This window comes from Danio rerio, chromosome 25 (assembly GCF_052040795.2).
Source record: "Danio rerio strain M-AB ecotype USA chromosome 25, GRCz13ab, whole genome shotgun sequence".
NCBI classification, from domain to species: Eukaryota; Metazoa; Chordata; class Actinopteri; order Cypriniformes; family Danionidae; genus Danio; species Danio rerio.
The window spans coordinates 34,021,136-34,036,887 of record NC_141045.1 but is presented as its reverse complement, the minus strand read 5'-3'; the positions used below and the strand labels follow the sequence as shown (position 1 = coordinate 34,036,887).

General features: G+C 38.5%; 1 protein-coding gene across 2 annotated transcripts in view; it reads left to right on the top strand.

Annotated features, from left to right (window-relative positions):
- lamb1a (laminin, beta 1a) overlaps nucleotides 1–10,859 on the top strand; it is a 91,169-nt gene extending 80,310 nt beyond the window's left edge. Inside the window, 4 exon segments of one of the 2 annotated variants that reach the window (NM_173275.1) lie at nucleotides 1,593–1,734; nucleotides 2,008–2,184; nucleotides 6,795–6,954; nucleotides 10,720–10,859. In NM_173275.1, the coding sequence (NP_775382.1) occupies nucleotides 1,593–1,734; nucleotides 2,008–2,184; nucleotides 6,795–6,954; nucleotides 10,720–10,859 (619 nt within the window). 2 annotated transcript variants of the gene reach the window in all.
- Nucleotides 10,860–15,752: the final 4,893 nt, after the last annotated feature.

Genomic DNA, 15,752 nt, shown 5'->3' with positions numbered 1-15,752 from the left:
TTTTTGATAGCAGCAATGATTTCAGCAAAAACAGGTAAATATGGTTATTAAACTGCACACACTGAAGGCGTAGAATGAAATGTAAAAATGTAAGTTCACACACTCTGTTGTACAGGTGCATTTCACTGTCAGAATGCAGTTGTTTTGCTTGTTAATGATTACCCAGGCCTTGTACAGCTCCATCTTTTTTCCTTTGGCTAGGCAGAACCTCGGTTTTTAGCACTCCCTAGTTTTGAATCTGGTCATCATGGAGCATTATTTCTTGCACATGACCACCACACAGAACAATTGTAGGCATCCAAAGATTTCGTCTTATCTAATATCCATTGGGAGGGTGCTATCGCAAATGGACCAGTCAGATGAACGGCGCTCACTTTAACGTTAATTTTGCAGAATAACTGTGCTTATCACTGGGTGACAAGCTGTTATAATACACTGAAAGCATTATGTAAATAATATAATATGTAATCAATATAACTTATCTCAAAGACAACAACAAACTCTTTACCACATGGGATGTCATTCCCTCGCTGTAAATGCTAGCACTCACGTTTTATTTCTGCCACCTCCCTGCGCGCGCATCCTGAATGTTTATTCATTCATTAATTCATTTTCTTTTCGGCTTAGTCCCTTTATTAATTTGGGGTCACCACAGCAGAATGAACCGCCAACTTATCCAGCCGCAACCAGTAGAAACCGGGGCTCGAACCAGCGACCTTCTTGCTGTGAGGTGATTGTGCTTCCCACTGCGCCACCATGTTATTTAACAAGTTATTAGGTTTAAAGATTAAACATGTATTCAAATAAAGATATATTCACGTTAACAATAATTTGTAAAGTGTTTAACAAAAAGGATATTTCAAGGGACAATATTATTTATCAATCAATCAAGAAAAATATCATCAAAATATTTGTCAGTCAAATGCAGTGGCGCAGTAGGTAGTGCTAGGATGTCTCCTCACAGCCAGAAGGTCGCTGGTTCGAGCTTCGGCTGAGTCAGTTGGCGTTTCTTTGTGGAGTTTGCATGTTCTCCCTGCGTTCGCGTGGGTTTCCTCCGGGTGCTCCGGGTTTCCCCCACAACCCAAAGACATGCAGTACAGGTGAACTGGGTAGGCTAAATTGTCCGTAGTGTATGGGTGTTTCCCAGAGATGGGTTGCAGCTGGAAGGGCATCCGCTGCGTAAAACATGTGCTGGATAAGTTGGCGGTTCATTCCGCTGTGGCCACCCCAGATTAATAAAGGGACTAAACCGAAAAGAAAATGAACTGAAAGTGACTCTCAAGGCAATTTTGAAAAATTCATGTTTGTGTAAAATGATATTGTTAAAATGTTACCGTTTTTCAAAGATTTCAAGCAAAATACACACAAAAATAGATAATACATACACAAATATATATAAGCACCACATTAGTTGACTATTTTTCGTTGTTGTTGTTGATGATGAATGAGGATATATGGTGTGGTATGTGGAAGAATAAGCATGAGTGCCCTTAAGAAATGAACGAAGCCAGTATTCAAAGTTCTGCTGCAATTGTGACATCTAGTGGCCATTCCATTGAACAGCCTGTCTGTGTGTTCTGTTTTATTCAAAGGAAGGAGGCGTCAGATGTAAAATCCACAGCAGAGATGGTGAACGAGGCCCTGCAGCATGCTGAACGTGCTCAGAACTCTGTAGCCGAGGCACTCAAACAGGCCGCAGTTGACATCAAGGGAACACAAGACCTGCTCGTTTCGGTAAATCTTTGTTTAGGAGCATTGCAGTTGGAGGAATCAGGGGTGCTCAATCCTGTTCCTGGAGATCTACCTTCCTGCAGATTTCAGTTGCTACCCATATCAAACACACCTGAACCAATTAATTAGGATCTAAACACCACGTGATAATTACAGGCAGGTGTGTTTGATTTGGGTAGCAACTGAAATCTGCAGGAAGGTAGATCTCCAGGAACAGGATTGAGCACCCCTGCATTAGATGATTTGTAACCTTTATATGAATCTTTTGTACAAAAGGTGGAGTCGGAGACATCAGACTCTGAGCTAAAACTCAGCAACGCCACCAGAAGACTCTTGAAACTGGAAAGTGATGTAGCGCTGTTGAAAGAAAAGGCTCTCAACACTTCCATCAGCGCCAACAGCACAGAGAAAGAGGCTGAAAGCATTAATGCACTCGCAGAGCAGCTCAAAAAGGTACCCGTTTAATCTGGATGTACTCCTTCATTTTTCTGATTAACTAGGGGTGCAACGCTACACAAAATTGATGGTGTTTAGCAATCGCACTAAAAAGTGTTTTCTCCTTATAACAATATACATACAAATATATTTAATGATGGATGAGCTAAATAGACAGGTTAAGCTTAGTTTTAAAGGGCCATGAAACCCCCTCGTTTCAGCAGGTTGTTTTCACACCTCTACTTTGGAAAAAGTCAGAAAAGTGGGCGTGTCCAACTCTGTTTAGGGGGGAGTGTCGGAGGAACTAAAGAGGGATGGTGTAGGAGTGTCTATTTGGGCACGCGCTGAGTTTCAGAGTCAAAATACACACACACACACACACAGGGGAGAAGGTGACTATGGCCCCGTTTACACTAGTGCGTTTTAGTTTGAAAACGCATAAGTTTTGCTACGGTTACGCCATCCGTCCACACTACGCCGGAGTTCTCGAGCGCCGAAAACGGAGCGTTTCGAAAACGCTGGAGAGGCCATTTTCATTCTAAAACGCTGCTGCTCCGTCTCAGTGTGGATGGGGAAAGACGGAGACATCTGAAAACGGAGGCGGGGCTGCAAACGTTCGCCTATCTGATTGGGGCTTTTCCTCAATATTAAGTAGCCCACACACAGTTCAGTCTCGCATCCTCTTCTTGTAAGTTAAGACTTCGCAAGTTTGATCAAGGCTGCAGTCTCCCCCTTCTCAGTTTGATATGGAAAACATACCGAGGACACGGGTAAATCTTCAAAGGGAACAGTGTACTTTATAACTTCATTCACATCACCTTGGCTACGTTGTTTCACTTTCTCAACAATAAAATGTAAACATGATTTAAGGAACTGCCTATTTTCTTTTTAATATTAGCAACTTAACAGACAGCAGAAATGTTGAGGCGCAGTGCTGAATATATGAGCGTCATCTTCACTGTGTGGATATTTATAACAAAACGGAGCCGATAACAACTGCCTCCTTTCAATTTCCGTGAAAATACGAAACGCACCCTCTCTTTTGCTGAATATCAGTTTTAATAATCGATAATTATAAAAGTATAACATACAATAGGTTTATACATTGTAGGAAATAAAGGCAAGCGATCAGTCAATGTACCTGGATTAATCATTAACTTATCTTTGCGCTTAACCAAAACATGTTACCCATGAACAAGTAACTTAATAGATTCCAATGACCAAAGTCAGGGAATTGGCCTATGTCGTTAGATAAAGACAACAACATGAATGAAATATCACGTTTAGCAAATATAGTGAGATTAGATCCAGCGGGAGATGCTTGATGAGCAGTCCGACAAGCAGAGCTCTCATCTGGGTAGAAATGCTGGAGCGCTTGCCCGAGAGTGTGTGTGTGATCACGTGATGTGCGTTTTCAGCGTTTTGGTGTGGACGGAGAGCAGTTCAGAAACGCCGGGTAAAACGCGAGTGTGGACGCGGATCGTTTTCATTCTACAACGCCGTTTTAAAACTAAAACGCACTAGTGTAAACGGGGCCTATGTTTACATAAACATCTGTAGTCAAACTATTTGCCAAATTATTAAATGGTGGACTTTAACTGCAGTTTGGGACTTTCATTCAGGGAATTCATTCATGCTCCTCGCGACAAACGAGATATTTGATACACTTAGCTGTGTGACTGCATGTTATTGTGTTAAATGATTTTTAATTAAAACATGCGTGCCAACGTATGCAACTCATGGTATATATTTTTTTATTTAATAAAATACAATATTATATGTATATGTATAAAATGCAAAATAAACATTTTTAACAAAACATATTTATTTATTCTTATTATTTGAAACTTTTAATAAGGATAATTTAAAAAAAAAAAGTTTTGGCACAATGGCGCCCCCATGTGTGGGCCCCCTATGCGCGCATATACTGTCTACACACTTTTTGCGCCACTGGGTGTTTCAAAAACTGGCAAACATCTGACAAATGCTCATAAATAAATTAAGAACTAATACTAAAGCACCAAATCAACATGAGGTGTTTGTGTCACTCTCTCACACACACATGCATGTGTAGTTAACTTTTTTTTTTTTTTTTGGATTTTGGCACAGTAACTGGCTGTTGGCTGAAATTGGTTGTTGTTTGGCAAAAGCAAACAATTTAAAATATGTCAGACAACAACAAAAATACAAAATACAGAATAATTTTGATGTATTACAATATATATCAAGTGAATATACATCATCATTTTGAGGAAAAGGTTTCTAAAGCATCAAGAAATGAGCAATTCCATACAAATGTCAATCTTGACATTAAAAATGTACGTTTTCACCAAAATATTGAAACCCTTTCTAAGTCTTTTGTGTAGGCTTGTATTATACAGGACTGTAAAATACTCAAAAATGTCTCTGTTAATGTTATCAAACAATTCTATTTGATTTACCAAAGTCACACAAGTGCTAATTTCACATCTGTCACATCCATAACAGAGAGCCATCACATCCATAACCAAGCTTCTTTCCTCATAAATACAAAAAAGTCCAAATAAAATCAATAATTTTTGTTCTATAGTGAGCCAACTTTTATCCTTTTGATTAGCGTGGTTTCTTTTGGGTTGTGCAGTTGAATTGACAGAATTTCTACAAAGTATGTTGTATATTGTAAACCTTTTTTCATCACATCCATAATACAGGTTTATCTTCCTTATTTAAAATCTAAAAAATGTTTACGGATTAATATTTTTCTGATCCTATAACTCTGTGGTTAGTTGTTTCTGAACATATAAACAAACCTTTCAATAAAATGTTAACATATACATTCTCTGTTAATTAATGTTCTAATTTTTTTACTGCAAATGTCACATCCATAACGCTGGAATTGCTCGAATATAACCTGAAAATGAATGGGTGTCTATTGACCTCTGCTGGATAGATGTAGAAATTGCAATTTCTTTTTCAACAATGAATCCTAAACTTTGTTTTTCTAACCACAGATGGCAGTATTTTATTCCTAAAATATAAAACATTATCCATAAAGTTTTTATTTTCAATTTAGGTCAGAATTTTTTATTTATTTATTTTTAAATAAAAAATAAATATTCATAAGCCAAGCTATGGCATAGTTGCAAGTTTGTGTAGTAAATGTATAGAAAAAGTATAAAATCTCCACTCAAACACTGCATAAATGCCAAGTTGAAAAGTGACTGTAAAAGTGATATATAGTTTATCATATAAAAATTAATATTTCACTATGTAATTGGTCTGTAAATGTTTGGGGTCAGGATGACCTCAAGGAACCAAACGCCTGGGCTGCTCTAGTGTTAAATAATGTTAGGGGCTAGAACAAAGCTGCATATTTATGACAGGTAACAATGTTGATTCAAATTTTTTTATTTAAATTAACATTAAGCCAATTTATTAAAATAAATGGTTTGGCTTTGTCCAAACTATCCAACATTTCCGTAATAATTTAAACAGGTGTTATTATACCTTTCAGACATTAATGGGAATATCACTACCCACATAGAAACATTTTTCTGGCCCAGATCTGGCCCGCAGTAAATTACGGTACATGATTGAACCAAGTCTGGCTTTCATAAGGACCAAATATGGACCATATCTGGGCCAAGTCTCAGCCAAAACCCATAACTGGGCATAAACTGGGCCAGATATGTTGTGGCGTCACGAATGCAATGAATTTGATAAACCCATGAAGGATGGCCGTGCTTTTTCTCGAAGCGACCTGATTGATAGAATTTTTTCTTTTCTCAAAAATAATTTAAATGTATTTTAAAAGTGGGTCAAGATAAGCCAAACTTACATGGCGATTTTTTTCTGGCACATATCTGACCCACACTATCAGCTTTTGCTTGACCCACATGCTGCAGTGAATTACGGTACATGATTGGACCTAGTCTGGCTTCCATACAAGGGCCAAACTTGGACCATATCTGGGCCAAGTCTCAACCAAGGTAATAACTCATAACTGGGCCTGAACTGGGCCAGATATGTTGGTGTGTCATGGCTGCAATGAATTTGATCAACCCATGAAGTATTTCGCTTTAGGCACACTATGGGTGTGCTTTTTGTCAGAGCGACCTGATTGGTCGATTTTTTTCTTTACTTAATAAATAATTGAATTGTATTTTAAAAGTGGGTCAAGACATGCCAAATTTGTTTGGCCCACTTATACATTTTTAACATCTGGGCTAAATAATAAATTTGATATCTGGCCCAAGTTTTGTGTGCCGCCTGAAAGTCGCTGCCACCTCTGCCAAGCCTGAGCCGTTTTTGGCCCACATGCTGTCAGCCAGTGCCGGATGAATGCCTGCAGTCCCAGCTTTATGCCAAATCTGGGCCAGAATTTTTGCTACCTGGGTATTGCCATCACTGCAAGACACAAACATATGTTTCACTTCCATTTCTGCTTAAAGAACGTAAACACTCGTCTGCCTCCACACTAAACATTTTTGTAAAGGAGAGTCTGCATATTACTGAGTGCCTGTCTTCATGATGGACTATATTTTCATATTTTAGTGAATGTGTAGTTAATATTTGTAAATCCACCCATTACACCTCAGGTATTAACTCATGTTTGGTATCTGTAACCTCCTGTGTCGTGGTTTATGCAGGATCTGGATTCAGAGCTGAAAGACAAGTACAGTACTGTAGAGGAGCTGATCACACAGAAGGCTGAAGGAGTTGCAGAAGCCAAGAAAAGAGCCGAGAAACTCCAAGAAGAAGCCAGAAATCTGCTTCTACAGGCCAGCGAGAAACTTCAGCTTTTGAAAAGTAAGTCTGCAGGTCTGTTCTAATGGCTATAAAGAACACATTGGCTGGTTTGCATGACCCACATCTTTCCCCAGGGATTTCCTGGAAAGTCACTTTATTGTGGACCTTTTGTGCAAGGGGACCCTTCCTTTGTTGAGAAAACAAAATCACATTTATTACAATAAATCATCTCCTATTATTTACTTTTTTTAGTATCAGGGTTTCTGCAGGGTCTTAAAAAGTCTTAAATTTAAAAATTGAAATTTTAGGCCTTAAAAAAAATTCTTAAATCCGATGCTCTAGGTCTTAAATATTTTTGCACAGGTCTTATTTTTCCGATGTCCATGCATCGCTACATCTAATGCCCATTTAAATTCTTTTTTTGTTGTTGCTGCTTGGTTTCTGTGGTGTTGTAGTTCTTTATTTCACTAGTCCTAATGTAATTTGCGGTTTTACAACTACAAATGAGACCAACATGCTATAGCCAATCAGCTTTCTGTTATTGAACTGTTGAACTATTGAATGTGACGTCATCGCTGTGTTTGCGGGCGTTTGCTTTCGGTGCGCGAGACATGATTTCGGCTGGCGGAGTGAACAAGATTCAGGTGAAATATTACAGAACATGTTTTTCCACCAATTATAGGTTTTACACTGATGTATATACTACAATTTTGAAGTTAAAACTATTTAATAGCTACAAACTAAAATTAAGTAGCAAGTTATGTGTTTGATATATGTAAAAGAATATTAGAACCTATCAGTTCACAATATACTGATGCCCAATTTCTAGGCTTTATTGGTGATAATGGTCAGGAATGTTAAACCATTATTGTCTTTTTAGCTTATAAGTAGAGGACAGAAACTAGCCAGACAGTAATGTGTGAATTACTGTATTTTTAGTAATGTTACTAAAATATAAATTAAAATTAATAAATTAATTTTAGTAAAATTACTGTGTATTTTTAGTATTTTTTTTTTTGCTTTTATTCTTGCCATAATAAAAAAATAATTGAACAACAACCCATTTTCTCTTGTCTTTGATATTTAACTTTTTTTTCCTTATATAATTTTATTTAGCTTTTTACAATACAGAACATCAAAACTAAGCAGCAAACAAACTAAAGTAAAACATACACAGTATATAAATAAATTAGTAAAATAAAAATAAATAAATAAAAAGGGAGGAGATATAGAATAAACCAGTGGAAAAAAAAACTATTTTGTCAAATCAAATCATGTGATACTGTTTTAATATAATTCAAAAATATATTCCAAATCTTTTTAAAAAATTCACTCTTTCCTCTAAAAGAATTTGTGATCTTCTCCAATGGTATACAGTTGCAAACTTCTGAGATTCACAGTCTAATTGGTACATCAATGTCTGTTTTCCATGTTAAAGCAACACATTTTTAAGGATGTTTAACTTTAATAGGTAAAACTATCCGAGATGTGAACAAAAACAAGTGATGCATCAAAGTTTGATTTCAAAACTCTTTAATGGTTATAAAATCTTTATAATCATTACAATTAATAATAAAAAAAAAAATAATAATTAGTTTAAAAATCTTAGTCGGCGCCAATAGCCCAGTGGTTAGTGCGTCGACACATAGTACAGAGGTGCTCGCAGCGACCCGAGTTCGATTCCCGTCTCGTGGTTCTTTGCTGATCCTTCCCCTATCTCTGCTTCCCACACTTTCCTGTCTCTATGGCCGTACTCACACTAGTACAGTTGCCTCGAACCGGGCCAAAGCACGCTTGTCCCCCCTCCCGTCTCCCCCGACGGCCCACGCTCACACCATATCGGGCCTCGGCACGCTTACGTCATCGCTGCTGCGCTGTTCAGAAGCGCTCTCTATGGCAAGCCTTTTTAGCATTTAAATCTTTGTTCTGACTCCATAAATATATTTAGAGATATCTCTAATTATATTTTGACTAGTCATAATTATAATTCGACTAGTCAGAATGACAATTAGAGATATCTGCAATTACAATTGTACTAGTACGAAATCAGATTGGAGATATCTGCAAATATATTATGACTAGTCATATTCCTCCATTGACTTCCATTGAAAAATATTTGCAGATATCTCTAAATGAGTTTTGACTAGTCACAATTGTAATTAGAGATATCTCTAACTGAGTTTTTACTAGTCATACATTTGGAGATGTCTTTAATTCGTAATATTTAGAGATATTTAGAAATATATTTGAAGATATCTCTAATTAATTTACTAATAGTCGAATTACAGTTAGATATCTTGAATTGGATTTTTGACGAGTCAAAACTCAGAGATATCTGCAAATATTTTTCAATGGAAGTCAATGGAGGAATATGACTAGTCATAATATATTTGCAGATATCTCCAATCTGATTTCGTACTAGTACAATTGTAATTGCAGATATCTCTAATTGTCATTCTGACAAGTCGAATTATAATTATGACTAGTCAAAATATATAATTATATCTCTAAATAAATTTATGGATAGTCAGAACAAGGATTAAATGTTAAAACGGCTTGCCATACGCTCTCACTCAGCAGCACAGTGGAGATTTCTCTAGTTTTATCCTTTCAGTCGTTTGTTATGCAGTGACATACAGTCAAATATTTCGCCAAACAGTCCTTAGGGATGCTGGGACACGCAGTCAGATATTTTACCGAACAGATCCGCCACTTTTGGCGCTCATAAACAATCAAAGCTCTCGTGCTGCAGGAATGAGGAGGTCTGCTGAAGGTGCGCAGCTTTCATGCTGTGAGGAGTTTGCGTCTTTAATAAACTACGGCAGTTTGCGTTTACTGAACAGTAAGAATGATTAATAAATCCATATCAAACAGTCCCTTAAAAGTCACGTCTCGCTTTCAGTTTCGGGCTTTGGCCCGTTTCGCGCTCACACACAAGCGTACCGCGCCAAAGCCCAAGTGAACCGCGCTCAGGCACACCTCTTCCAACCGGGCCAGGGCCGGCCAAGTGAACCGTGCTTGAGCCCGATTCAGCGCACTCACACTTAACAAACGATCCGGGAAACGGGCCTGGGCACGGTACGGATGGCATAGTGTGAGTAGGCCCTAAATCTCCACTGTCCTATCAATAAAGGTGAAAACCCCTAAAAAAAAAATAAATAAAAAAATAAAAATCTTAAATGAAATTAATGATATGATGTAGTTCCGGCAACTTCCTACTTCTCTGTTTATCCGTCTGACTTTACGGTGGGCTTCTTTTGACCACCCCCTGTCGTTTTAAAGAATATGACAACAGCAAGCGCAGCAAGTATACAAGCTTCGTCCGTTTCGTGAGGTACGCGCAAAGTCAGCGGAGGTGCGCGATGTGGGGCCAAGCGAAAGTATAAATCAGCCTTAAGATGTTTTTTTTTTTTCTGTAGTTCAATGGTGCATCTAACCTGTCTTTAGTACTGTTCAATTTAAATACATTTATTTTACCACTAATTTAGTGATTTTGCATTTTCTCTCGCGTTTTTGATATTGTGATATAGGTCTTAAATTTAATACTTAATAGTCTTAAAAAGTCTTAAATTTGACATTATGATATCTGCAGAAACCCTGTAGTATATTCTACATACTGCTAAAGTAGTAATGATATTAAATTTATTTAGAGATTTCATGATCATCTCTAGTCTGTGGGCAGCTTCACATTTCAGAAGCCTTTATACAGGGATGATTTCTGGGTTATGGTTATATAAACCTAAATGAAAAAGCACTTCCATACCAGCCCTTTCCAGTTAAGTTTTAGTGTTCTCACTTACAATGAGCTATATCGTTGTTTTGTAGATCTCGAGAAGAACTATGATCAAAATCAGAAGCTGCTGGAGGACAAAGCCAATGAACTGGTGGATCTGGAGAAAGCTGTGAAAGAACTACTTCAGGAGATCAGTCACAAAGTGACCGTCTACAGCACCTGTCTGTTTTAATCCTCTACAGAGTGCATTAGGAAAGTAAATTAAATAGCCTTCTATGTCCAGTTCCAGAGAAGCTTTTGTGTGTTTTACAACTTTCCAGACGTTCCCTTTTTTACTTTATGGATGGATGTTTCACATGCTTTTGTGACCACAGGAGTGTCGTTTTAAATTTAAAATATGACAGACCAAAGAGTGAATGTAAAATATGCCCAACCTACCTATGAGACTGCAATCACAGTGACCTCGCTTTTTCGATTTAGGATAGTAAAAGTAATGTAAATACGTCGCAGTTTTCTACGTTTCTTTTAAATCTGGAGCAATTTGTTAATTCCATGACAATTCAAACAGAATAAACTTATTTAGCAAAACTTATTTTGTGTCGTGTCATCCCTCCCAGTGCATTTTTAATGAAAATCTATGCAATGGAAAGAGTGCTGTGGAAGAATCTTCCTTTTTCGGAGTTATTGTGCTGTACTGAGCTTAAGTTATGATGGACACACTGACTTTCTTAAATTTAGGATTTGTCAGATTGTTTTAAACTGTAATGCATGCCTTTCATTCTCAGAGATGGGTTGCGGGTGGAAGGGATAACCATATGCTGGATACGTTGCCGGTTCATTCCGCCATGGCGACCCCGAATTAATAAAGGGACTTAATGAATGAATGAATGTATACCTGCCAACCCTCCGGTTTTTCCAAAGCGACTTACAAATGAGGACAAGGAAAGCAATTTACACAACTATAAGAGCAACAATAATTAAGAGCAACAATGAATAAGTGCTATAGGCACTATAGCACATTATCTTTGAGCTCAGCCAAAACACGTTACCTGAGAACAAGTAATAGATTCAAAAGACCAATGTCGGGGAATAAGTTGTTAGATATAGACAACAAGATGAATTAAATATCATGTTTAACAAATATAGTAAGATTAGATCCAGCGGTACATCCTTGATGAACTGTCTGACGTGCACAGCTCTCATCGCAGCAGCGCATGCCAGAGTGTGTGTGTGGTCACCTGATGTGCGTTTTCAGTAGTATAGTGTGGACGGAGAGTTTTTCAGAAACACTACACTGCAAAAAATGCTTTTCTTACTCAGATTTTTTGTCTTGTTTCTAGTCCAAATATCTACAAATTCTTAAATCAAGAATCGTTTTCTAGACAAGCAAAACATACTGCCTTGTTTTAAGAAATAATATGCCAAAATGAGGTGAGTTTTTCCTCAAATCAAGCAAAATAATCTGCCAATGGGGTAAGAAAAATAATCTTGTTTTTCGATTTGTGATAAGATTATTTAGCTTACTCCATTGGCAGATTATTTAGCTTGATTTAAGGAAAAACTCACTTCATTTTGGCATTTTATTTCTTAAAACAAGACAATACGTTTTGCTTGTCTAGAAAATGCTTCTTGATTTAAGAACTTGTAGATATTTGTACTAGAAACAAGACAAAAAAATTAAGTAAGAAAAGCATTTTTTTTCAGTGTAGGTAAAACGCTTTTCATTTTCATTCTAAAACACCATTTTAAAACTAAAACGTATTAGCGTAAACGGGGCCTAACACAGAGCAGCAATGTTTTAAAATTAATACGGCCTCTACAGCGTTTTCACAACAGTCCGTTGGAACGCCGATAGAAGGCGTAATGGTAGAAAAACTTAGGCCTAATCCCAATTCTATTTTTGTACCCCTTCCCCTTGGCCCTGACAATCGAGGGTTAAGGGGAAGGGCTTCAAAATTAACCCCTAAGAATTGGGACAGCACTACAGCACAGTGTTGCCAACTTAGCAACTTTGTCACTAGATTTAGCGACTTTTTAGACCCACCAGCGACAAATTTTCAATAAAGCGACTAGTGACAAATCTAGCGACTTTTTTGTGTGTTACTGGAGATTTTATTGTCATTTGTCCATACTGTACCGTCCATACACTTCTCAACGAGCTGAAGGTGATGCCGTCAGCCCCTCCTTTGCCTTGAAGCCCTGACAGTCCTCGTACGGCAGTCATTCCCACCTGCAGCCTGACGGCAGATCACCCCTCTGCGTACCGACGGCAAATGATTTAGCACTGGCAGTGTGAAGGTATTTCCCTTGTACAGTCAAACCCATCTGCTGCTTTTTTATTTTACAATTTAAAATTGACTGTCTATTCTTTTCTTGTTCACAATCACAGATATTTTAAGTGGGAGTTTCTGAACTTGAAGAGATTACTGCAAATTCACTACACATCTATAATGACATACTGTATTCAAACAGCAACAAATTTAGTTAAATTGACATGCTTACATAAAGCGTAGTGCAAATAAATACCCCTTTATTAACTATAGGCAGTTAAACAAACAGAAACGGTAAAACGTGATGACGTCAGTAATATGCAAACTGACCTATGATGTAATCTAGAGACCTTAAGCGACTTTTCGGGCAGAGTTTAACACCTTTTCATTGAAAATAGTTGACAACAGTGCTACAGCACCTGCACACGTCGACATATGTCATCACGATCTCTGTCATCACGAGATCAGACGATCGCGACTGCTGTAATTATTCCAGTTGTGTTTTTTGTTTGGTATTTATCTTCAGGAAATCACTGAAGGCAACAATATCAGGTTATCATAACGATATAATGTGGCAATACGATCACAACTTTACTGTGTATTTACACAGTGGCCATATTCATCTATAAAATACACCAAAAACAATATTAACATTATAGCAGACACTGTAAAAAGCTCATCTCAGCAACTAGACATTACTGACAAGGTATTCAAGTGTCATTAAGTGTCAGAATGTTGTGGGTCTGCTGTACAGGAGTTATTATTAGGGATTATAGATCGCGAAAGTTAGTTTTTTTTTTTTTCTTCAAGAGTTCACACTTAGCTGATGATTGATAATAAAGCTAGTTTGGCGTGCTGTCCCGGGAGAGAGCCCTGAGCTTATAAGATCCTCGAGCCCTGGGCTCCCTCCCGTTGGAAGGCGAGAGGGGAGTTTGAGCTCAGGTAGATCTCGATGACTCCCCCCTCTTGCTTGTTGTAGCTAAGTGTCAGATATGGATGCTGAAAAGTGTACTCAGAGTTTAGCTAAAGTATTTGGATTAATTGTTTAGAGTGGGAGGAAACCGGAGGACCCGGGGAAAACCCACGCGACCACGGGAAGAACGAGCAAACTCCGCACAGAAATGCCGTCTGGTTTGGAAAGGAATTGAACCAGGGGCATTCTTGCTGTGAGGCAACAGCGCTAATCGCTGGCCACCGTGACGGCCGTTTGAAAGGAGGGAAAGTAGGGTCGGGTGGGAGGGTTTCTTCAAGATGAAGATATTGAGATGAGAAAAGTCTGGATATTTATAGTGAGTTAAGGATCGTCTGATAGGATAATCAGTCGTTAGCTAAAGTTGGAACAGCTGTGAACAATCATAAGCACGTGATCCTCTCGAAATTTGTTTATGAATAAACTTCACTTAAAGCATGACCGTAAAACATGAACGTGGTTATGAATATATTTAAACGTGTTTGTTTGTCGTAAAAAATTGTAATAATGTCAAAAGACACTAATTTGTAGATCTGCTCACTTCCGGGTTCAGCAATACTGCCGTAGTGAAAAGTGAAAATTTTCCCTTGGTTTCCAGTGTGATCCTGAAAAGTCTTCATTCAAAAGGCTACTGTATGTACCCCTTCCCCTTAGCTCTACACCTTCAAGCTAGAGAATTGAGACAGCCCTACCCCTTGGCGTGAATGTGTAAAACGATGGGGTAAGGGCTAAAGGCTGATTTATACTTCTGCGTCAAACACCAGCGTATGCTACGGCGCTGACGCATAGCCCTTCGCCGTGGCCGTCGCCGTCACTGACGTGCACCTCTCAAAAATTGTAACTACACGTCGCAACGACGCGTAGCGCAAGCTCTGTGATTGGTCGGCTTGGTAGCGCTGACGAGTCTGGGCGGGACCGAGAGCCGCGCGAATGGCGCGAGCGATTGTTTACAAGTGTGGAGTCCCGTGAAGGAGCTCCGGATGTAAAGTTTTGTTTTGTGTTGCAAGTTGTTGCACGTCCGCCGGTTTCTGCCTCACAATGAGCGAGTTTGAGCCACTTGTACATCCCGGAAGTGTTCAGGAAAAGCAAAAAAGCAGCGAAGAAACTCGACACAGAGGAACATTAACACCTCACTGCCCACTAGCGTTTCAGAAGTGTTAATGCAGACCAACAGAGACAGAGCGCAGAAGTATAAATGCACAGCCACGCGTTGCCTGCGCCGTAGGTTACGCCGGTCACCTGACGCAGAAGTATAAATCAGGCTTAAGGGGTAGAATTGGCACTTAATGCATTTTAAAATGAAAACTTATTAGTGTAAACGGGGTCTTAGACAGCTGTGGTGAATGCGTCTGTGAATGAAGGTTGGATTATGACATGAAGAACATCTGATAAAATTTGCCAGAGTAGTTGGCAGATCCTTCCTCTGATGATCCCTTATATTAGGATAACAGGACGTCAACTGATAACAGTGGGTTTTTATAATTCACAATATGTTTAGCCATGTGTGCATTCCCTGTAATTATCATTATTTATCACCATGACAAAACAGGCCAAAGACCACACACGTTCATGCTTGTTCATATTCTTATGTGTGTGGGATACAGTGTAGGTGTGTGTGTGTGTGTTTATGTAAGTCTCATTTTTAGGGGAAGCAGTCAGGTTGGCCCCTGCTGGTTCAGCTGTTGGCAGTGTAGTGCTCTTGGGGGATTCGAGCCCCTCTGCTGACCCTAAGGCTTACAAGGAGGGATTACAGCCTGTAATACTATCTCATCAACCAACCATCAAAACACATGGATGGACAAAACTTTAGAAGGGCTGCACAGAATAATGATTCAGACTGTTTTGTGCATAAATTAACAGAAAACTAAATCAATTCACTCCTTTT